We start from the raw sequence: 22807 nt of genomic DNA on the forward strand, positions 1-22807 counted from the left end.
CATTTCCAGACGAACTCTTATTGCCCACAGACCAGGAGATACCCAGGCAGAGGGGTCGCCAGCGTCGCAGTCCCAGCCAGTGCGGCTGTTTTGGCCCCCGCGGGGCTCGTTCCGCCCACGCGGCTGCTGTGACCACTCCCTGTTGCTGCGGTTCTCCGTACAAAAGCCACTGGTCTGGGAGCCCTCTTAGCTGGCGAGCAGAGCCCTGAGATGGCAGAGTTGCCCATTCAGCTGAAATAGCGAGTCAGGCCAGGAGATTCCTAGGCAAAAAATCCGCCAGGAGCCGGCGCCGCAGTTCGAGCCGACTCCGTGAGTCGCAGCACGGGAGATCCCGGCGCCTTTTCAACAAGCGACCGGAACGCGGGGTCGTTCAACTTAAAAGAAAAGACTCTGAGTCAGGGAGCCAGGTGATCAGGCTCGGTTGGTCCCACCCCTCCACCCCCAACAACAACGAAAACAAAAACAGTAATTGGAAACCCTCTGGGTTGAGCCCTTCAAACCAAGCACAGCTGAACCGGGACGGTCCGGCTCCGTGGGGGAGGGGCTTCCGCCATTACTGAGACTCTCCACCCCTACGGAGGCAGGCTGCCGTTGCCGAGGCAACCTGCCACAACAGAGAGAGTCCTCCATAACAGAGGCGGGGCCACCATTGCTGAGACAGTTCTAACTACGCCCATATAAAAAGGACTATAGGGAAGAGCTCAGGGCACCTGGGCGGAGCCCACAGCAGCTCAGCAAAGCCCCTGCGGGCAGGCAGTGGCTAGGCATGCTGCTAGCTGGGCGGGTCAGACCTGAAGAAAAATCAAAAAAGGCAGTAGTGCAACGGAAACTCATAAAGCTCCAACTCCCTGGGACAGAGACAGACAACAGGTGGACAAACCCACAAAAATGGGAAGAAACGAGCGCAAAAAGGATGAAAACTCCCGAAACCAGAACACCTCTCCTCCTAAAAGGGATCACAACTCCTCACCAGCAAGGGAACCAGAACGGATGGAGAAGGAGGGTGATGAAATGACAGAATCAGACTTCAGAAGGTGGGTAGTAAGAAACTACAATGAGCTAAAAGAACATGTTCTAACCCAATGCAAAGAAAATAGGAACCTTGAAAAAAGATTGGACGAACTGCTGACGAGAATGGACAGCATAGAGAGGAGTATAAGTGAATTGATGGAGCTGAAAAATGCAACACGAGAACTTCGTGAAGCATGCACAAGCTTCAACAGCCGAATTGACCAAGCAGAAGAAAGGATATCAGAGGTCGAAGATCAACTCAATGAAATAAAAAGAGAAGGCAAGAACAGAGTAAAAAGCACAAAAAGGAATGAACAAAATCTTCAAGAAATGTGGGACTATGTGAAAAGACCTAATCTACGTCTGATAGGTGTACCTGAATGTGATGAAGAGAATGAATCCAAGCTGGAAAATACTCTTCAGGATATTATCCGGGAAAACTTCCCCAACCTAGCAAGGCAGACCAATATTCAAATCCAGGAAATACAGAGAACACCACAAAGATATTCCTCAAGAAGAGCAACCCCAAGGCACATAATCGTCAGATTCACCAGGGTTGAAATGAAAGAGAAAATGCTAAGGGCAGCGAGAGAGAAAGGTCGGGTTACCCACAAAGAGAAGCCCATTAGACTCACAGCAGATCTCTCAGCAGAAACCCTACAAGCCAGAAGAGATTGGGGGCCAATATTCAACATCATTAAAGAAAAGAACTTTCAACCCAGAATCTCCTATCCAGCCAAACTAGGCTTCATAAGTGAAGGAAAAATAAAATCCTTTGTGAACAAGCAAGCACTCAGAGATTTCATCACCACCAAACCTGCCCTACAAGAACTCCTGAAAGAGGCTCTACACATATAAAGGAACAACCAGTACCAGCCACTCCAAAACACACCAAATGGTAAAAGAGCATCAACACAATCAAGAATCTGCATCAACTAACCAACAAAACAGCCAGGTAGCATCAAAATGACAGCATCAAATTCACATATAACAATACTATCCCTAAATGTCAATGGACTAAATGCCCCAATCAAAAGACACAGACTGGTAAATTGGATAAAAAGCCAAAACCCATCAGTGTGCTGTATCCAGGAAACCCATCTTACATGCAAGGATACACAAAGGCTCAAAATAAAGGGATGGAGGAAGATCTACCAAGCAAATGGAGAGCAAAAAAAGGCAGGAGTTGCAATTCTCATCTCTGATAAAATAGACTTTAAAGCAACAAAGATCAAAAGAGACAAAGAAGGACATTACATAATGGTAAAAGGATCACTGCAACAAGAAGAGCTAACGATCCTAAATATATACGCACCCAATACAGGAGCACCCAGATACATAAGGCAAGTTCTTAATGACTTACAAAGAGACTTAGACTCCCACACAATAATAGTGGGAGACTTTAACACCCCATTGTCAATATTAGACAGATCAACCAGACAGAAAATCAACAAGGATATCCAGGACCTGAATACAGACCTGGAACAAGCAAACCTAATAGACATTTACAGAACTCTCCACCCCAAATCCACAGAATATACATTCTTCTCAGCACCACATCACACCTACTCTAAAACTGACCACATAATTGGCAATAAATCACTCCTCAGCAAATGCAAAAGAACAGAAATCATAACAAACAGTCTCTCAGACCACAGTGCAATCGAGTTAGAACTCAGAATGCAGAAACTAACTCAGAACCGCACAGCTTCATGGAAACTGAACAACTTGCTCTTGAATGTTGACTGGATAAACAATGAAATGAAGGCAGAAATAAAGATGTTCTTCGAAACCAATGAGAACGAAGACACAACATACCAGAATCTCTGGGACACATTTAAAGCAGTCTCTAGAGGAAAATATATAGCAATGAGTGCCCACATGAGAAGAAAGGAGAGATCTAAAATTGACACCCTATCATCAAAATTGAAAGAGCTAGAGGAGCAAGATCAAAAAAACTCAAAACCTAGCAGAAGACAGGAAATAACTAAGATCAGAGCAGAACTGAAGGAAACAGAGACACAAAAAACTCTTCAAAAAAATCAATAATTCCAGGAGCTGGTTTTTTGAAAAGATCAACAAAATAGACAGACCACTAGCCAGATTAATAAAAAAGAAAAGAGAGAATAACCAAATTGATGCAATAAAAAACGATAAAGGGGATATCACCACAGATTCCACAGAAATCCAAACCATCATCAGAGATTATTATAAACAACTCTATGCACATAAATTAGTAAACCTGGAAGAAATGGATAAATTCCTGGACACCTGCATCCTCCCAAGCCTAAACCTGGAAGAAGCCGAAACCCTGAATAGACCAATAACATGGTCTGAAGTCGAGGCAGCAATAAAGAGCCTACCACCCAAAAAAAGCCCAGGTCCAGATGGGTTCACAGCTGAATTCTACCAGACATACGAGGAGGAGCTGATACCATTCCTTCTGAAACTATTCCAGACAATCCAAAAAGAGGGAATCCTTCCCAAACCATTTTATGAGACAAACATCATCCTGATACCAAAACCCGGCAGAGACTCAACAAGAAAAGAAAATTTCAGGCCAATATCCATGATGAACATAGATGCAAAAATCTTCAATAAAATACTGGCAAACCGATTGCAACAGCATATCCAAAAGCTCATCCACCATGATCAAGTAGGATTCATCCCGGGGATGCAAGGCTGGTTCAACATACGCAAGTCCATAAACGTAATTCACCACATAAACAGAACCAAAGACAAAAACCACATGATTATCTCGATTGATGCAGAGAAGGCTTTTGACAAAATTCAACAACCCTTTATGCTAAAAACCCTCAATAAACTAGGTATTGACGGAATGTATCTCAAAACAATAAAAGCTATTTACGACAAACCAACAGCCAATATCATACTGAATGGGCAAAAACTGGAAGCATTCCCTTTGAAATCTGGCACTAGACAAGGATGCCCTCTCTCACCACTCCTATTCAATATAGTACTGGAAGTTCTAGCCAGAGCAATCAGGCAAGAAAAAGAAATAAAGGGTATCCAAATTGGAAAGGAGGAAATCAAATTGTCTCTATTTGCAGATGACATGATTGTATATCTGGAAGACTCCATCATCTCAGCCCAAAATCTCCTGAAACTGATAAACAACTTCAGCAAAGTCTCAGGATACAAAATCAACGTGCAAAAATCACAAGCATTCCTATACACCAGTAATAGACTTCAAGAGAGCCAAATCAAGAACGAACTGCCATTCACAATTGCTACAAAGAGAATAAAGTACCTAGGAATACAACTAACAAGGAACGTAAAGGACCTCTTCAAGGAGAACTACAAGCCATTGCTCAACGAAATAAGAGAGGATACAAACAGATGGAGAAACATTCCATGTTCATGGTTAGGAAGAATCAACATCGTGAAAATGGCCATACTGCCCAAAGTAATTGACAGATTCAACGCTATTCCCATCAAGCTACCAATGACCTTCTTCACAGAACTGGAAAAAAACACCTGAAACTTCATATGGAACCAAAAGAGAGCCCGCATAGCCAAGTCAATTCTAAGCAAAAAGAACAAAGCAGGAGGCATCACACTACCGGACTTCAAACTATACTACAAGGCTACAGTAATCAAAACAGCATGGTACTGGTACCAAAACAGAGATATAGACCAATGGAACAGAACAGAGGCCTCAGAGGAAATACAACATACCCACAACCATCTGATCTTCGACAAACCTGACAAAAACAAGCAATGGGGAAAGGACTCCCTGTTTAATAAATGGTGTTGGGAAAACTGGCTAGCCATGTGCAGAAAGCAGAAACAGGACCCCTTCCTGACACCTTACACCAAAATTAACTCCAGATGGATTAAAGACTTAAACATCAGACCTAATACCATAAAAACCTTAGAAGAAAATCTAGGCAAAACCATTCAGGACATAGGTGTAGGCAAGGACTTCATGACCAAAATGCCAAAAGCAATGGCAACAAAAGCCAAAATAGACAAATGGGACCTAATCAAACTCCACAGCTTCTGCACGGCAAAAGAAACAGTCAGTAGAGTGAATCGGCAACCAACAGAATGGGAAAAAATTTTTGCAGTCTACCCATCTGACCAGGGGCTGATATCAAGAATTTACAAAGAACTAAAGCAGATCTACAAGAAAAAAACAAACAAGCCCATTCAAAAATGGGCGAAGGATATGAACAGATACTTTACAAAAGAAGACATACAGGAGGCCAACAAACATATGAAAAAATGCTCATCATCCCTGGTCATCAGAGAAATGCAAATCAAAACCACATTGAGATACCATCTCACACCAGTTAGAATGGCGATCATTAAAAAATCGGGAAACAACAGATGCTGGAGAGGATGTGGAGAAATAGGAACACTTTTACACTGTTGGTGGGAATGTAAATTAATTCAACCATTGTGGAAGACAGTGTGGCGATTCCTCAAGGACCTAAAAATAGAAATCCCATTTGACCCAGCAATCCCATTACTGGGTATATATCCAAAGGATTATAAATCATTCTACTACAAGGACACGTGCACACGAATGGTCATTGCGGCACTGTTTACCATAGCAAAGACCTGGAACCAACCCAAATGCCCAACCATGATAGACTGGATAGGGAAAATGTGGTACATATACACCATGGAATATTATGCAGCCATCAAAAACGATGAGTTCACGTCCTTTGTAGGGACATGGATGAACCTGGAAACCATCATTCTCAGCAAACTGACACAAGAGCAGAAAATCAAACACCGTATATTCTCGCTCATAGGCGGGTGTTGAACAATGAGAACACATGGACACAGGGAGGGGAGCACTACACACTGGGGTCCGTTGGGGGGAAATGGGGGAGGGGTGGGGGGTGGGGAGGTGGGAAGAGAGAGCATGGGGAGAAATGACAGATACAGGTGAGGGGACGGAAGGCAGCAAAGCACACTGCCATGTGTGTACCTATGCAACAATCTTGCATGTTCATCACATGTACCCCAAAACCTAAAATGCAATTAAAAAAATAATAATAAAAAATAATAGCCATTCTGAAAAAAAAAAAAAAAAAAAAAAACTATAAACAAAAGCAATGCTTAACAACCTCTAGAATTTCTAGGAGGCTAGCCATATTTTTTTTAACCTGAGCAGTTGTTAACACAGATGTTCACTCTAAGTATTTACTAAAATGTACACCTTTATATGCACTGTTTCATATTTGCTATATCGTGCTATAAAATTTTTCAAATGTAAAGAGATTATGAGATTAATGGATTCGATATTCACCTATGAAATTTGCTATTAACACTTTTTGAATTTATTACAAATGAAACCATAAGCTGTATCACATTAATTTATCATCTGACATAGCTAATAAGTAGTTAGCTCTTCATTCTACCAGTCACCAGCTATGTGGCCTTGGGCAAATTAACCTTTCTAGGCCTTGGTTTTTAGAAAACTAGGATAGAAAATAACAGTACTAATTCCAGAGTTGTAAGAAGAAAATGAGATACCTATGTAAATACTTCAAACAGTACCTGGCATATAGCAAACACTCATTGTGTGTAACCATTAAATGGTACTTTAAGTGACCAATTTCACAAAAGCCAATGTGTTTTCATTGGTTAAAGAAGATGGCACCTATAACTGCAATACTAAATCATGCACAAAAGACAGTGGACATCTTTCACATCACTTACCATCCAGTGACACCTCCAATGAACAGCTGAGTTGCCACACTATACTTTTCGGCTGAAGGTCCAGATTCCTGCCCGAATAGCTTACGCCACCATGGCTGCTTCTTAGCAAATTCTGCAAGGTCCAGTGACTCAAAATTTCCCTCAAAGTTTCCTACAAGAAGTAATATGTTAAATAAGAAAATATTTACTTTTATAACAAATCACTACCATGCCTAAATAGATTAAGAGATACTTAAAGAAACAGAGATAGATGCAATCAGAAACCTCCAAATATCATTCTATTTTAAATAGTAAATTTACTCTGAAATTCTAAGTTGCAATTTTTGAAAATCATACTAAAATCAGGCAAATACTAATGTCTATATTAAAGGGAAAAATCTAGAAAATCTAGAATTAGTCCTCAGATTTTTCCTCTCAAATTTAAAAATAACCAAAAAGGTCAGGCACGGTGGCTCACACCTGTTAATCCCAGCACCTTGGCAGGCGAGGTGAGCAGATTACCAGGTCAGGAGTTCAAAACCAGCCTGACCAACATGACAAAACCCCATCTCTACTAAAACTATAAATTTTTTTTTTTTTTGAGACGGAGTTTCGCTCTTGTTATCCAGGTTGGAGTGCAATGGCACAATCTTGGCTCATCGCAACCTCCGCCTCCCGGGTTCAGGTAATTCTCCTGCCTCAGCCTCCTGAGTAGCTGGGATTACAGGCACATGCCACCATGCCCAGCTAATTTTTTGTATTTTTAGTAGAGACAGGGTTTCACCATGTTGACCAGGATGGTCTCGATCTCTCGACCTCGTGATCCACCGGCCTCGGCCTCCCAAAGTGCTGGGATTACAGGCTTGAGCCACCGCGCCCGGCCAAACTATAAAAATTAACAGGGCATGGTGGCAGGTGCCTGTAATCCCAACTAGTCGAAAGGCTGAGGCACAAGAATCGCTCCAACCCAGGAGGCGAAGGTTGCAGTGAGCCAAGATAGTGCTGCTTCACTCCAGCCTGGGCCAAAGAATGAGACTCCATCTCAAATAAATAAATAAATAAAACCAAAAAGACCTACAAAAAAGTGTCAGTAATACATCCCAAATGAAACAAATTTTCTTCATTTGCCCCTTCTCTTCAGGAGTAACTCAATGCTATTCAGTAATCCACAAATTTTCTCAGTACTACATGGATCTCCAGTGATAACAAAGGTGAGAGGTAATGTTTAATTGAGCTCTTACTATTTACCAGGCACTGTGCTAAGCATTAAACATGTATATGTAATTAAATCCACAGAATAAGGTGGGTAGTACTTATTAACTCGATTTTACAATCCAGAAACAAAGGCTCAGAAGTTAAGTGATTTGGCCAAGTATGAAGAAAGAATTAAAATGTCGGCCGGGCGCGGTGCCTCAAGCCTGTAATCCCAGCACTTTGGGAGGCCGAGGCGGGTGGATCACGAGGTCAAGAGATCGAGACCATCCTGGTCAACATGGTGAAAACCTGTCTCTACTAAAAATGCAAAAAAATTGGCTGGGCATGGTGGCACATGTCTGTAATCCCAGCTACTCAGGAGGCTGAGGCAGAATTGCCTGAACCCAGGAGGCGGAGGTTGTGGTGAGCCGAGATCACGCCATTGCACTCCAGCCTGGGTAACAAGAGCAAAACTCCGTCTCAAAAAAAAAAAAAAAAAAAAAATGTCATTCCCTTTCTCTATGGAAAGATAACGTCAGGCTTCCCTACTATACCCAGTCTTGTTTCCCTGGAAACATACCACACTAAGAAATGTCTGACATGAAATGTCAGCAATTTACTATTCAAAGCTGTTTACTGTAAAATTGACCTCAAATGATCAACTTCATCTAGGATGAAGTCTGTACAATCTTTTCACACATAACGTAATAAACAATAGAAAATTACTAGTACCCATGCAAAGGCAAAGTCATATAAAGGAAAAAAAATTGTTTAAATAAAAGAAATAGAAGCAGGCCGGGCGCAGTGGTTCACACCTGTAATACCAACACTTTGGAAAGCCCAGGCAGGAGGATCACTTGAAGTCAGTAGTTCAAGACCAGCCTGGCCAACATGGTGAAACCCCCATCTCTACTAAAAATACAAAAATTAGCTGGGTGTGGTGGTGTACGCCTGTAGTCCCAGCTACTTGGGAGGCTAAGACAAGAAAATCACTTGAATGCAGGTGGTGAAGGTTGAAGAAAGAAAAAAGAAAATAAAAAGAAAGAGAAGCAGAACCAGAGATGATCAAGATACTGAAGTAAGCAAATAACAATGTTCAAAAAATGTTCAAAAGATTAAACACATATGTAATCGGAGTTCCAAAAGATTAGAAAGAATGGTATAGAAGTTACAGTCAGAGGTTCACTAAAGTTATTCAGGCAGACAAGAAATGATGCCACAAGAAGTTTGGAAATGCAGAAAGAAATGACAGGCATTGGAATGGGTAAATAGGTGAATAAATCTAAATGAATACTTACTGTACAAAATAATAATTACAGAAATTTTATACTTTCAAAATCAAAGACAAAAATCAGAATTACAAAGTAGAAAACAGGAATAGAAGGGAATTTCTTCAATCTGATATAGGACATCAATGAAAAATATACAACTAACATCATACTTAATGGTGAAATATGGAACAGTTTCCTTCCCCTAAAATCTATTCAACTAGTTTTTTTTTTTTTTTTTTTTTTTTTGAGACAGGGTCTCACTTTGTCACTCACGTTGGAGTGCAGTGGCAGTATCACAGATTACTGCAACTTCAAACCTCTGGGCTCAAGCAATCCTTCCACCTCAGCGTCCCCAGTAGCTGGACTACAGCCATGCACCACTGTGGCCAGCTGATTTTTTTTTTTTTGTAGACAGGAGGTCTCACTTTGTTGCCCAGGCTGGTGTGGAACTCCTAGCCCCAAGTGATCCTCCCTCCTTAGCTTCCCAAAGTGCTGGGATTACAGGTCTGAGCCACCTCGCCCAGCACTGTACTGGAGTTCCTAGCCAGTGCAAAAAAAAGAAAAGAAATTAGAAAGCAGGTACAATAATAATTTTGTCTTCATTGGCAGCTAATATGACTTGTATATGTAGAAAACCCAGAAAAATCTACAAAAAGCTACCAGAAGCAAGGTTACAGATTATAAGACCAATATTAAAAAGTCATTTGAATTTTTATGTATTAGAAATGAACTAGAAAATAGGGCCGGGCGCGGTGGCTCAAGCCTGTAATCCCAGCACTTTGGGAGGCTGAGGCGGGTGGATCACAAGGTCAAGAGATCAAGATCATCCTGGTCAACATGGTGAAACCCCGTCTCTACTAAAAATACAAAAAATTAGCTGGGCATGGTGGTGCATGCCTGTAATCCCAGCTACTCAGGAGGCTGAGGCAGGAGAATTGCCTGAACCCAGGAGGCGGAGGTTACGGTGAGCCGAGATCGCGCCATTGCACTCCAGCCTGGGTAACAAGAGCGAAACTCCGTCTCAAAAAAAAAAAAAAAAAAGCTACAGTATAATATGTAACTATCTTAATTTCAAGACTTATAAAGCTATGACATTCAACACTGTCGAACTGACCCAAGGATACCCAAATATAGCAATGGAAGAGAATCCAGAAATAGATACACACATATAGTCATTTGATTTGTAATAACATAGCACCAAGGTAATTCAATGAAGGAAACAACAAATGATGTTAGAAGTACTAGATATTTGTGTTTAAAAAAAAAAACCTACTCTCAACCTCTACCTTAAACCATACACAAAATATAATTCAAGAATTCATTCAAGATACATTACAGACGCCCATTTAGCAGAACAAAACATGGATGTTTGAGTATCCGGGTACTCTATGGCCTCACAGGTAGTTTATTTTTCTAATGTAACAACAAAACATGACAGTTATGTTAAAGAAACTCTATTCCTAGGTTAAAGAATATTACTGAAAACGAGAATGAGTTTTCAGTTTATTTTTTTTAATTTTCAGTTTTGTTTTAATGTAATTTGACCAAGCCCCTTAGATCAACAAGTGGCTCCAGTCAAAAAGGGGAATTACAGACTGAGGTGGGAGGATCACTTGAGCTCAGATTGAGCCCAGGAGTTTGGGACTGCAGTGAGCTATGATTGTGCCACTGCACTCTAGCCTGAATGACACATCTAGTCCCTAAAAAGGGGAGAGGGAGAGGTGGATTAAATGCGAGATACTTGGTCAGTCATTGGTCAAACACTAGTAAGGTTTGACCTTAATTAAGTCAGTCATTGGTCAAACACTGCTAAGCACTACGATAGACAAAAGTCAGTCACTAGCCACGTTTATGAGCCCAGGAAATCAATGATCACAGTATTATGTGATCATCACTGTGATAACAATTGAAATTCATCTTAACCTCAAAATTTCTCACAACAATCTCCTAGGTGCAAATACCTGATCAACCTATATGTTTAAAGTCAATTAAGAGCGGTCTGCTCTACAGAAAAATACATAATTATCACATTGTACATTCTACCTTCCTAGAGTCATCTAAAATTTAGTGGTGTGCTGGTAAAATCCTTAACAGTCGGCTTTAGGCAGGGGCTGATTTGTAGTGCAGACAATTTCCATTGTGTATTCATTCATTGTGACGTGAGCGTGACATAACTGAATTGTGACACCACTGAACTCAGAGTTGGGAAGTGATACACAGTAGAGCACCATAGTATAGTATCTCCTCCACACAGATGCAACAAATGCATAAATAACCTCAAAAGCAAAGTATCAATAAAACATGGTAAATAATAAAAGCGATAAGTATTTAGTATCTTCACTGCTTTTGTTTTTAACATAATTTATAATTTTAAGTGTATATAAATGAGTTTTCGATGACTCTGTTTAGCAATGGGATCATGTGAGTCAGTAAGCATTCAAAACATGGTAAGAAGCATAACTTAAAGACGTGCTCTACCGCGAATTACACAAAATCCTCCTTCGACTATGCCGACTAAACAAAAGGGTATTCCTAAGTACCATCCCATATATGCTAGTTTTTCAAAACCATCAATAATGCCGTTGGGGAGGCGCCTTGTACACAGAATGACGCCACGAGGCATTTGAGATGAACGTCCAAAGGGACAAAGAAGCGACACCGATTCTGAGAACAGAAACAGACTGTCTGCGGGCTTTAGCTGCCGGGGGCGGCGCCGGAAGGCTGGGTGAGGTCCACTGGAGACGACACCCCTGGGTGGTTAGGCCCCAGACATGCGTGTGACCTTGACCGGACCCTAGGAGCTGCTAGGCCAGGGGGAGCCCCGAGGGTCCTCCCCGTCCCCGTGCCACTCGGGCTCCCCGGGGAGCTCAGTCGGCACTGGCGGGAGCAGAGCCCTTCCCCTTCCGGAGCCCAGGAAGGCGGCTCCCCGCGGCGCTGGCCACGCGCGCGCCTGCCCTTACCTTGACTGGACGCAGCCATTTCGAGGAGCTCGTCTCGCGAGGACACACGGAGAGAATCTGCGCGGTAGGACTCGGAGTGGCGCGCAGTTGTCGCCACCACTTGGCTTCCGGCACGTGGGACAGATGTTTCCATTCCCACGGCGGCGGCGGAAGAGGGCGGGCCGGGGGCGCGGCGGCCGCTTCCCGTCTCAGCTAGCAGCTGCGTCACAGAGCTCAGCGGACTGTGTCACAAGCCCTGCAGCCACGCCCAACTGATGCGCCGAGACGCGCGTGCGCAGAGAGCCTCCCAGGGGCTGAGGCTCCCTCCCCCACTCCCCCCCAGTCTGCCAAGGCCTACCGACCCTGGCCGTGGGAACTGGCTCGCCAAGTACCTGGAGGCGAGTTCCTGACTCGACTCTGACTCAATCCTCAATACTTGCCTGGTTACGAATATTCTACCTGTGACTCACTGAAAATAAAGACGGCTGAGAGACCGTGTTTGTTCATGTAAACATCAAGCAAATATTTATCGGCTCCTGCGATGTTCCCGACTCTTTCAGTGGAAGAAGACACATTTGTGTATTGAATTTTTGTTTTCTTTCTTTCTTTATTTTATTTATTTATTTATTTATTTTAGATGGAGTCTTGCTCTGTCGCCCAGGCTGAAGTGCAAGTGGCGCGATTTTGTCTCACTGAAACTTCCGCTTCCCAGGTTCGAGCGATTCTCCTGCCTCAGCCTCCCAAGTAGCTGGCATTACAGGCACCCTCCACCACACCCGGCTAACTTTTCTATTTTTAGTACAGACAGGGTTTCGCCATATTGGCCAGGCTGGTCTCGAACTCCTGACCTCAGATAATCCACTCGCCTTGGCCTCCCAAAGTGCTGGGATTACAGGCGTGAACCAACACACCCAGCCTATGTATTTAATTTTTCTTTTGAATTTTACTACATGTGAGTTATATTTAATAAAACTCACTTCAAAATATATCAACAGAAAATCCAGCAGCAATTTCTATTATGTTAAAGCAGCGAGTCTTTTCCTTTACTTTTAAAATGTATTTATAAATGTAATTACTGAATAATAATAAACATTGACATTATTTGATCCACTGCCTTAGGAGTGACACAATTGAAGTAACTCCAGCTATTTTCTTTGTAATCATGATGCTATCGTTGTTTTCCTTTTCAACTATACTGCTTAATATAGGATTTTGTAGCACCATAATAGTTGAGTAAAAATAAAATAAAAATATACCTTATCTAAGAAGATTTCCAGTTTACGGTTTCTATTTACCACAAATGGTCACAGTACTCTTTTTGCAATTCTCTTGTACCACAATACCATATTGTTTTGTATGCTGTAATTATTTGTGAATATGTAGTTGATAATATTGTAGGTTTTAGAGAATCCCTGAAAACATAAAAATTTGGAAATGGAGTCTATTCTATTTAAAATTTAATAATCCCAGCACTGTGGGAGGCCGAGGCAGGTCGATCACGAGGTCAGGAGGTCAAGACCAGACTAGCCAAGGTGAAGCCTCCTCTCTAACAAAAAAAATTAACCAGGCGTGGGGACAGGTGCCTATAATCCCAGCTCCTCGAGAGGCTGAGACAGAGAATTGCTTGAATCCAGGAGGTGGAGGTTGCAGTGAGCCAATACCGTGCCACTGCACTCCAGTGTGGGCAACAGAGCGAGACTCCGTCTCAAAACAAAACAAAACAAAAATCGATAAAATTTTTCAATCAAATAAGCCCTTGGGCTAGAGAATGTTATTCCTTAAAAAGTGCTTGTATCAATATAGCCTGTGACTCATTACTTTGTTAATTTTTAAATTGTATTTCATTCCTGATCAACATTCCCACCCAGATTATTAATTATAGTATTTACTGTAGAACTTTAAACATGTTGGATTGTACCTGTACTTGTCTGGAAGACACATTGTAAAACCATTGTAATCGCTACAAATAAGAAAGGAGCCCTTTAACAGTGTGCCAAGGCACTGGGAAGAGTGACAGGTATGTTGCCCTAAGGGCGCCTAAGCTACTCTTGCAGTTATCCCCATCCCAGTTAGTCAACTTTACTATTCAAAACACCTTGGTGTACCAAATTTTTTCCTCTCAAAGCCCACAGATCCAGAATTCATCAGCAGCTCCCACAAACTTTACGTTCACAATGAATCCAGCCACTTTTCACCCTCTCCAGTGGTACCATCATAGCTCAAGCCGCCACCAATTCTCACCCCCAGTTAACAGGTCACCCTCCGTCTACCCTTGTCCCGCTATAGTTTGTTGTGTCTGCCGTGTTCAGAACGATCAGCCTAAAACATAATTCTGATCACCAGCCTCCTCTACTTAGAACCCGACTGTGTCTCCTCATTGCCCTCAGTGTAGAAGTCAAAGTCCCTCTGTTGAAATGCAACCTTAGGGAGACTTTCCATGACCTCTTTCAAAATTGCAACCTGGCCCACCCCTACTCCCCTTTACCCCGTTTCTCTTTTTTGCACAGCACTTATTTTACCTCCTAACACACTGCATAATTTTTACTTATCCCTCTTTCAGTTGGTTATGTTTTTCATCAGTGTGTACCCAGTGCCTAGGAAAATATCTGTCTAGGACACATGGGTAATTCTGTGGCTGTAGGCAAGCCATTTAACCTCTCTGTACCTCAGTTGCTTTATCTGTATCCACTTTGCAGTGTTGTTATGAGGATTAAATCAGACGGCATATGTGTAGCACCTGGCAGAGAATTTATCACCCTGTACTGTAACTGTCTACTTGTCTGTCTCCTCCACTGGACTGTGATTTCCCAGGGTGTCAGGAACTGGGATTTCTTCATTTCTGAGGCATAGAAGTGAGGGAGTATGTTAACTTCTCTTCCGGGGTCTACAGGGGGCGTGGTTTCAAAGGCAAGAACTTCCCAGCGCCATGCCCCCATCCACCTCCCCATCCAGGAACCTAGAGTTCTTTGTCTAACTTTCCTGCACGCGGGCTAGGTAAAATTCCAGGTAAGCGTCCTTTGTTCAGAAAGCCCGCCAAAAGCCCTAGAAGGAGGGGCTAAATTGCGGGCCAAGCAGCCAATCCAATATCGGAGTCAAAGATCAATCAATCACTCCAGAGGACGTTTAAAAGAACTCCTGTCACTGGAGGAGAACATAAATGGGGCGGGAATAACTTCAAAGTTAAAACTCCACTGCACCTTACCTGCGCGGATTTCCCTCTCTGGGATCCCCTCCCACAACATTGTCGGAGCTTGCTCTGCTTCTCTCTCTCCCTGCCTAATCGCTCTCTGCAAAACTCTTTGGGTCCAATACTTACTTAGCCGGTAAGCTCACCTTGCCGCCATGGCCTCTTCCCCATTCCTGGGGCGAGGAAGCCCAAGGACCTCTGGCACATCAAATGGAGGGGAGGAGGTGAGCCCCATCCCATCCCAAGACCCAATTACAGAAATATAGCATAGTGGTTACGAACATGACTTCTGGAGCCAGAGTACATGGATTCGAATGCTAACGGTAACAAGCTGTGTGGCCATGAGGAACTTGCCTAACCTCTCCGTGCTTAAGTTTCAACATCCATAAAATTAAGCAGCTGTATTTAAAAGCACCTAGAACACGCCTGTCTCGCAAACCATGTGGGATACTCTAGGGCAGGCGTCCCCAGACTTTTTACACAGGGGGCCAGTTCACTGTCCCTCAGACCGTTGGAGGGCCGCCACATACTGTGCTCCTCTCACTGACCACCAATGAAAGAGGTGCCCCTTCCTGAAGTGCGGCGGGGGGCCGGATAAATGGCCTCAGGGGGCTGCATGCGGCCCGCGGCCCGCAGCCCGCGGGCCATAGTTTGGGGCCTAGGCCAGGATAAAGACGTAGGATTTTACTCTGACTGAGGTCGGAAGCCATTGGAGGATTCTGAGAAGAGGAGTGACAGAACTCGCTTTATGGTTTTAAATTGTAACTATAAATTGTGGTTTTTAAAACTCCTGTTCACTTTGACTCTCTACCCTTGTCTTCCTTTCCTTAAAGGTTCTGATTAAAACAGACTTCTCATGCCCCTACTGCTCTCAGAAGTGAATGGGTTAAGTTTAGCTCAGCCTCCCTTTTCCTGCTTCAGTTCTTCCTGTGGCTGCTTCCCACTGACAAAAAGGAAGCAATTCTATCGCTTACTACTTAGTGCTAAGCACATCCAGTGGGTAAAGTTCCCTAAAAGTCTCTGCGAAGAAATTGGGACTTTTCACTAAATCAGAAATTTTACTTTTTCCTCTCCTGGGAGCTAAAGATATTTTTAAGAAGAATTAACCTTTTGCTTCTCCAGTTGAACATTTGTAGCAATAAGTCATGCAAATAGAGCTCCCCACCTGCTTCTTTCTGTGCCTTTTGCGATTCTGCTTTAGTGCCACCAGAAGATACTACCTGGGTGCAGTAGAACTGCCATGGGACTATATGCAAAGTGATCTCGGTGAGCTGCCTGTGGACACAAGGTAAAGGCATGTTCTGTAGGGTCTGATCATGGGCCAGGATTCTGGGGATATAAGTCTGCTTGGAGAAAGGTGCAGACACTGGATTAGGATGATTGTGATGCTACCTGGGCCCCAAAGAAACATTTATGGGTAAGATGTGCGCACATCTGTATTATTAGCACAAATGCTAATTGCCAATTCTTTTCATAGGTCTGACCTATTCGTTGATATTTTCTTCTATTTGGTCCATTGCTTCTCTTTGTCACCTGCTGCTCCTCCAGATACTAGAGATGAGTAGAGGGAGGGTGAAGGAACAAAGACAAAACTTCCCTCCACCTGCCCAAGCTTCCATAGAGAGATTCAAGGCAATGAAACACCAATATCACACACAAGTTTCATGTCTAGTTCTCTTGTGTGTACATGTGATGTGTGTTCTTTTGTATCTTTTCCTACTTTGGGTGTAAGTATAAAATCAGCCATGAGTTCAGAAGTTTTTAATGTTTTGGGGGTTCTGGTGCATTTAGGGAGACTACTAAATAACTATCAATATTGTCTATGATCATCAGTTGATTCAGATTTTTCTACCTCTTCTTCAGTAAATATTGATGTATTTTTGGTCTATATTTTGGTCTATGTTTTCATAGAAAGCTATTTACTATCCCTAGATTTGATAATGTATTGGTATCAAGTTACATAGGAGTCTCTTCTGATTTTGTTAAACTGTTCCGTGTCTTTATAGTTCCTTTTTCATTCCTTATGTTGTTTATGTTCTCTTTCTCTATATTTTAAAAATAATATTTCTGGGAGTTTTCTTGATTTTATTGGTCTTGTCAAGAATTATCTTTTGGTTTAATTTATCAACCTCTTTTTTTCTGTCGCATGTTTCTGCTTCTACTTGCATTAATTCATTCCTTCTAGTTTCCTTTGGTTCATTTTGTTGTTCAATTTTTGCTTATTGAGTTGAATGCTGAAATCGTTTATTTTATATTTTGTTTTGTCTTCTTCAAATGTGTATTATAAAGACTTAAATATAATGGCCATTATATAAGATTCTATGGTATGGCTGGGCCATAATTTAGTCAATACATTCACTTTATTCCAGTTTTGTGGCTACTATATCATATATCATTACATACTGGTGCTTTTATAACTGTCGAACAAATTTGCAAGAGAAATATTACTGGAACGAAGGGAATGTTTACTTCTAAGTTTTTTGTTTTTGTTTTTGTTTTTGTTTGAGACGGAGTTTCGCTCTTGTTACCCAGGCTGGAGTGCAATGGCGCGATCTCGGCTCACCACAACCTCTGCCTCCTGGGTTCAGGCAATTCTCCTGCCTCAGCCTCCTGAGTAGCTGGGATTACAGGCACGAGCCACCATGCCCAGCTAATTTTTTGTATTTTTAGTAGAGACAGGGTTTCACCATGTTGACTGGAATGGTCTCGATCATTTGACCTCGTGATCCACCCGTCTCGGCCTCCCAAAGTGCTAGGATTATAAGCATGAACCACCGCGCCGGGCCCCTTCTAAGTTTTAATTTCCAACAAGACCCGAACTTTTCACACATTTCCACCACTCAAGTATGAAAATGCCCTTCTCTCTGCATTCACATTAGTGATGTTTTATCCTGTTTTTAAAATTTACCAGTTTTATAGGTGTAGAGTGATATTGCATCATTACTTTCATTGTGTTCTTATTATTTCTAATAAGTTGAGCATCTTTTTAAATGCTTGTTTGCTATTGGATTTATTTGGGGGATTTGCTCATTCTTCTTTGGGCTCTTTCATTTAAAAAAATATATGAGAACCCTTTTATTATTACAAGTATTAACCCTTTGTCATGTATATTGCCGTTTTCCCCAAGATCTGTTGTTTTTCTGTTGACTTTGTTATGATTTTTACCAAAACCGTTCTTAATTTTTATAGTCAGAGATATCTTTTCTTTCATTTCTTCAGAGTTGACAAGTTTGGTTAAAAATGTCTTCCACACTTCAAGATTGTATGTGTAGTCTTCCAGATTTTCTTGCAAGATGTTTACTGTTTCGCTTTTTATATGCATTGCTTCAATTCATCTGCTAATTACTTTTTGCATATGGCATGAGAGGGATTTGCCTAGTTTTAGTTCCGTCCAGATCAATGGCCTATTGTGATGGCACCTTTTGCCACTGATTTGAATCAACACATTCATCATATAAAATTATCATTTATTAGCATATATTTCTGGATTCCTTAGGCTGTTTCACTAATATACTATTATCTTGTTATGCCAATACTATACCGGGTTGATTACCGTGAGTCTATGATATCTTCTGATATCTTGTGGGTGAAAGCAATCCTCACTATTTTTTTTTTACATAAACATCAACATATTTTAATATGCAGACCTCTTCCCTATCTCATCCCACCTCCCCTTAAACAAAAAAAAGGAAAAGAGTTTCTTGTAACATTTTAAAAACCAGTTTCTAACAGAATGTCTACATATGAACAGTTTCTGATACATCCAATTATGCTAACAATATGATATGGTTTTAGGCAAATACTTTTATTCTACAATTCTCTCTGTTTTCCTTTAGACCAGACAGCTAAGGCTCAGCAGAAACATTCATTAGGTTATAAGCGTTCTTCTCTCTTCTTAAAGTTGCTATATATTTACATAATTTGTGATTCCTAACTGCTTTTTTTTTTTTTTTTTTTTTTTGAGACGGAGTTTCACTCTTGTTACCCAGGCTGGAGTGCAATGGCGCGATCTCGGCTCACTGCAACCTCCACCTCCTGGGTTCAGGCAATTCTCCTGCCTCAGCCTCCTGAGTAGCTGGGATTACAGGCACGTGCCACCATGCACAACTAACTTGTTTGTATTTTTAGTAGAGACGGGGTTTCACCATGTTGACCAGGATGGTTTCGATTTCTTGACCTCGTGATCCACCCGCCTCGGCCTCCCAAAGTGCTGGGATTACAGGCTTGAGCCACCGAGCCCGGGCTGCTTTTCTTTTTTTTTTTTTTTTTTGAGACAGTATCTCACTCTGTCCCCCAGGCTGGAGTGCAGTGGTGTGATCTTGCCCCATTGCAACCTCCACCTTCTGGGTTCAAGCAATTCTCCTGCCTCAGCTTCCTGAGTAGCTGGGATTACAGGTGCGTGCCACACGCCTGGTTAATTTTTATATTTTTAATAGAGATGGGTTTTCACCATGTTGGCCAGGCTGGTCACGAACTCCTGACCAGGAAAAAGCAAAACTAAAATAAGAAAGAGGATATATATATTTTTCACAATCTCTTTTCTGATTCCCTTTAGATGCCCAATCAGCCAGGACCACGCACAGATTTCATTTCTAAGAGTATATGAAAAGATTAAATAGTCTCATGCATTTTACGTATATTGATTTCTAGGTTTTGACTCATTTAAATAAACAAGACTCATTTACAAGGGCACATACTCCTGTTTGGCCAGAAGAAAATCTGTAACTAAATCTACTTAGAAAAACAATGCTAAAACTCAACTTCAGATTGTATTAGGCTGAGATTTTCTAATAAAAAGGTTCTTTAAAATTAGAAGGGTTTCCAAAGTTTGCAATGGATGTGGAAAGTACCTGAACTTTTGCTCCAGGAAATGTTATACAGATTAAAATTTTAATCCATTAGCAGTTAACACTGAAAGCATAAATGCTTTCTTAATAATTTTCCATTCATCTTTCAAAATGTATTTTATTTACTCTTGACAAAAGTCTGAGTGCCAAGATTCAGGAAACACATTCCCTACAGAACATGTGTTTGTTTAATCCCAAGAGATGATGTTAGAGGCTGAGTCAGCCAGAGACAGTCTGGTGGGAGACTCTGATATAGAATGTTCATGCTGCAACTTTAAGTACCGACGTTTGTAGTAGTATATGATAGGCTTCAAGCTGCAGTCCTTCCTGCCCCCCATTAAAAAAAAGGAACCCTAACGAGTATCATATGTAGGCACATCTATATAAAAGCTGGAAAAAGTCATATCCCTGACATTTTCCTTTATGTACTCAATTTAGTTCAACTACCTCCATGTCAGAGAAGAGTATGCTCAGAAAGATATTATTGTGGGTAACCAACTTCTTGCTTTCAATAATGGCTGTTCTGAAGTATGGATAACAAAAGGGGTGGTGGTCTACTTTTCTCCATTAATAATCAGATATCTCATTAAAGCCATTCAGAAACGCAGAGTAAATTGGGGTGGGGAGGGTGAGAACTGAGTGAAGAATATTCAACTATTTTTTGTTACACGGTTTCCTTAACTAATTCTCCACTGATATTATCATTTCCTTTTTGAGACTGAGTCTCGCTGTTGCCCATGCGGGACTGCAGTGGCGCAATCTCCGTTCACTGTAACCTCTGCCTCGGGTTCAATCAATTCTCCTGTGTCAGTCTTCTGAATAGCTGGGATTACAGGCATGCACTGCCGTAGCTGGCTAATTTTTCTACTTTTTTTTTTTTTTTTTTTGAGACGGAGTTTCGCTCTTGTTACCCAGGCTGGAGTGCAATGGCGCGATCTCGGCTCACTGCAACCTCCACCTCCTGGGTTCAGGCAATTCTCCTGCCTCAGCCTCCTGAGGATCTGGGATTACAGGCACATGCCACCATGCCCAGCTAATTTTTTGTATTTTTAGTAGAGACGGGGTTTCACCATGTTGACCAGGATGGTCTCCATCTCTCGACCTTGTGATCCACCCGCCTTGGCCTCCCAAAGTGCTGGGATTACAGGCTTGAGCCACCGCGCCCGGCCTAATTTTTCTACTTTTAGTGGAGATGGGTTCCGCCATGTTGGCCGGGCTGGTCTTGAACTTCTGACCTCAGGTGATCTGCCTGCCTCGGCCTCCCAAAGTGGTGGGATTCCAGGTGTGAACAACCAAGTCAGGCCTTGATATTATCATTTTATCCATAGGATTTGTCAAAGGGTATCCTCATTGGCTTACCAGGGCATAAAATAGTTTGATTGAGAAGGCATTGGTGGGCTGTGTAATGACTTTGTACCACTTTCTCAATTAGCAACATCAGAGATATAAGAGCAAAATGGTAGATCTTTATAGTGATGCAGTTAGGAGTGTGTTAACTGCCTTTTGGAAGTCAGTGTAAGAATAAGTAGTGTTGATGGGTTCAGTACGAGTTGTTTCCTTAACTGTTTTAGTTAGTCAGCCACAGCAACACCCAGAAACACATGAATTAGGGATCTGTTTTAGGTATTCAGGTATGGGAGTGGCTCTACTCAATGTTCGGCTTAGCTGTTTGGTGGCAAATTGCAGTGCTCCATTTAGAGTGGCATGATCTCTAGAGAGCCGGCTGGAACTTGTAAGGGGCTTCTGAAAAGGTGGGACTCCACAAGAGGCCAGAGGGGGCCATTCAGGAATTGGTTCCAGTTTGGGGACACAATGGGAACAATGGGAGAGTCTTAGACCTATCTCTCGAAGTATATGGACTGGCGTGCTTGGATCCAAGAGTTTAGCATGATACAACCAGGAATTAGGATTTAAAGGTTTCCAAGTTGTAGAATATTTTAAAAGGCACTTGACCTGCCAGGCAAGACTCTCAAGAGGCGATAAGTTGGGTTCCATAGAATCCTCTTCTTCAGAGGAATCCCACTCTTCCCCAGAACTCTCATTTAGGTAGCTCATGTTTTCTTCTTCCTCACTTTCTGATTCTGACAAGTGGTCAGGAGAGGGATTTCTAGGACCCATCGGAATAAAGCAGAGTAAGGAACCAGAAAAAGGTAATAATCTAAGCCAGCATTACACTAACACTGGCAAATAGAAATGAGATGAAAAATCCTTTCACCAAGGTTACTTTGTCTTTCAGTCCATTACACACATAAAGTATGCTTGTGGCCCACACCACTGTGCAGTTCGTCAAGATTATGTTGAATATTCTTCACTTACAAAGAAGACATCTCAGTTTCCAGGACCAGTTCAGTGTGTAAAAGTATTAGTCACTTACCAGTGGCACAGGTCAGATTATCTCCTTCAAATCCTGGCTATCCAAGAAGAGAAGGGGTCCTCACCTAGGCAAGCTGATTTATTTAGCATAGTCCCAATTGGTAGTGGTACCGTGAAGAGATACTTTTTGTGCTGTTTTGCTGGCAGTGATATAATATCTACTTGATAATGAAAAGAAGCTCAGTAGTTGTCTTGGTTGTCCAACGATATAGCAACTTTTGTGCAGAGGGGGAATGATGGGATGAGCTATCAAGAACATCTGGTGTAAAACGATCCGATGTTTTCACAGGTGTTGCAAATGCCCTTGGA

At 42.0% G+C, this 22807-nt stretch overlaps 3 protein-coding genes across 5 annotated transcripts in view; 1 reads left to right on the plus strand and 2 right to left on the minus strand.

Moving 5' to 3' along the window:
* The window catches only part of FUNDC2 (FUN14 domain containing 2), a 34599-nt gene extending 22249 nt beyond the window's left edge, over positions 1–12350 (minus strand). Inside the window, exons 1-2 of the mRNA XM_003943926.4 lie at positions 12113–12350; positions 6709–6859 (exon numbers count right to left, since the gene is read on the minus strand). Of these exons, the coding sequence (XP_003943975.1) occupies positions 6709–6859; positions 12113–12245 (284 nt within the window). The 5' untranslated portion in view covers positions 12246–12350. The remainder of the gene's footprint in view (positions 1–6708; positions 6860–12112) is intronic.
* A 3881-nt stretch (positions 12351–16231) lies between these two features.
* The window catches only part of F8 (coagulation factor VIII), a 191145-nt gene continuing 184569 nt past the window's right edge, over positions 16232–22807 (plus strand). For all 3 annotated transcript variants that reach the window (XM_003943925.4, XM_074391879.1, XM_074391880.1), the window contains exon 1: positions 16232–16566. In XM_003943925.4, the coding sequence (XP_003943974.1) occupies positions 16424–16566 (143 nt within the window). In that variant the 5' untranslated portion in view covers positions 16232–16423. The remainder of the gene's footprint in view (positions 16567–22807) is intronic.
* Positions 21701–22262, minus strand: LOC101047463 (DDB1- and CUL4-associated factor 16-like). The gene has a single exon (XM_010331812.3). It carries the CDS (start codon positions 22241–22243, stop codon positions 21701–21703), a length of 543 nt encoding a protein of 180 aa, XP_010330114.1. The 5' UTR covers positions 22244–22262.

Source organism: Saimiri boliviensis, chromosome X (assembly GCF_048565385.1).
Source record: "Saimiri boliviensis isolate mSaiBol1 chromosome X, mSaiBol1.pri, whole genome shotgun sequence".
In the NCBI taxonomy this organism is placed as follows: Eukaryota; Metazoa; Chordata; class Mammalia; order Primates; family Cebidae; genus Saimiri; species Saimiri boliviensis.

Coding starts and splice junctions, on each gene's coding strand:
- LOC101047463 (XM_010331812.3), bottom strand. CDS start 22,243: ATGGGTCCTAGAAATCCCTCTCCTGACCACTTGTCAGAATCAGAAAGT.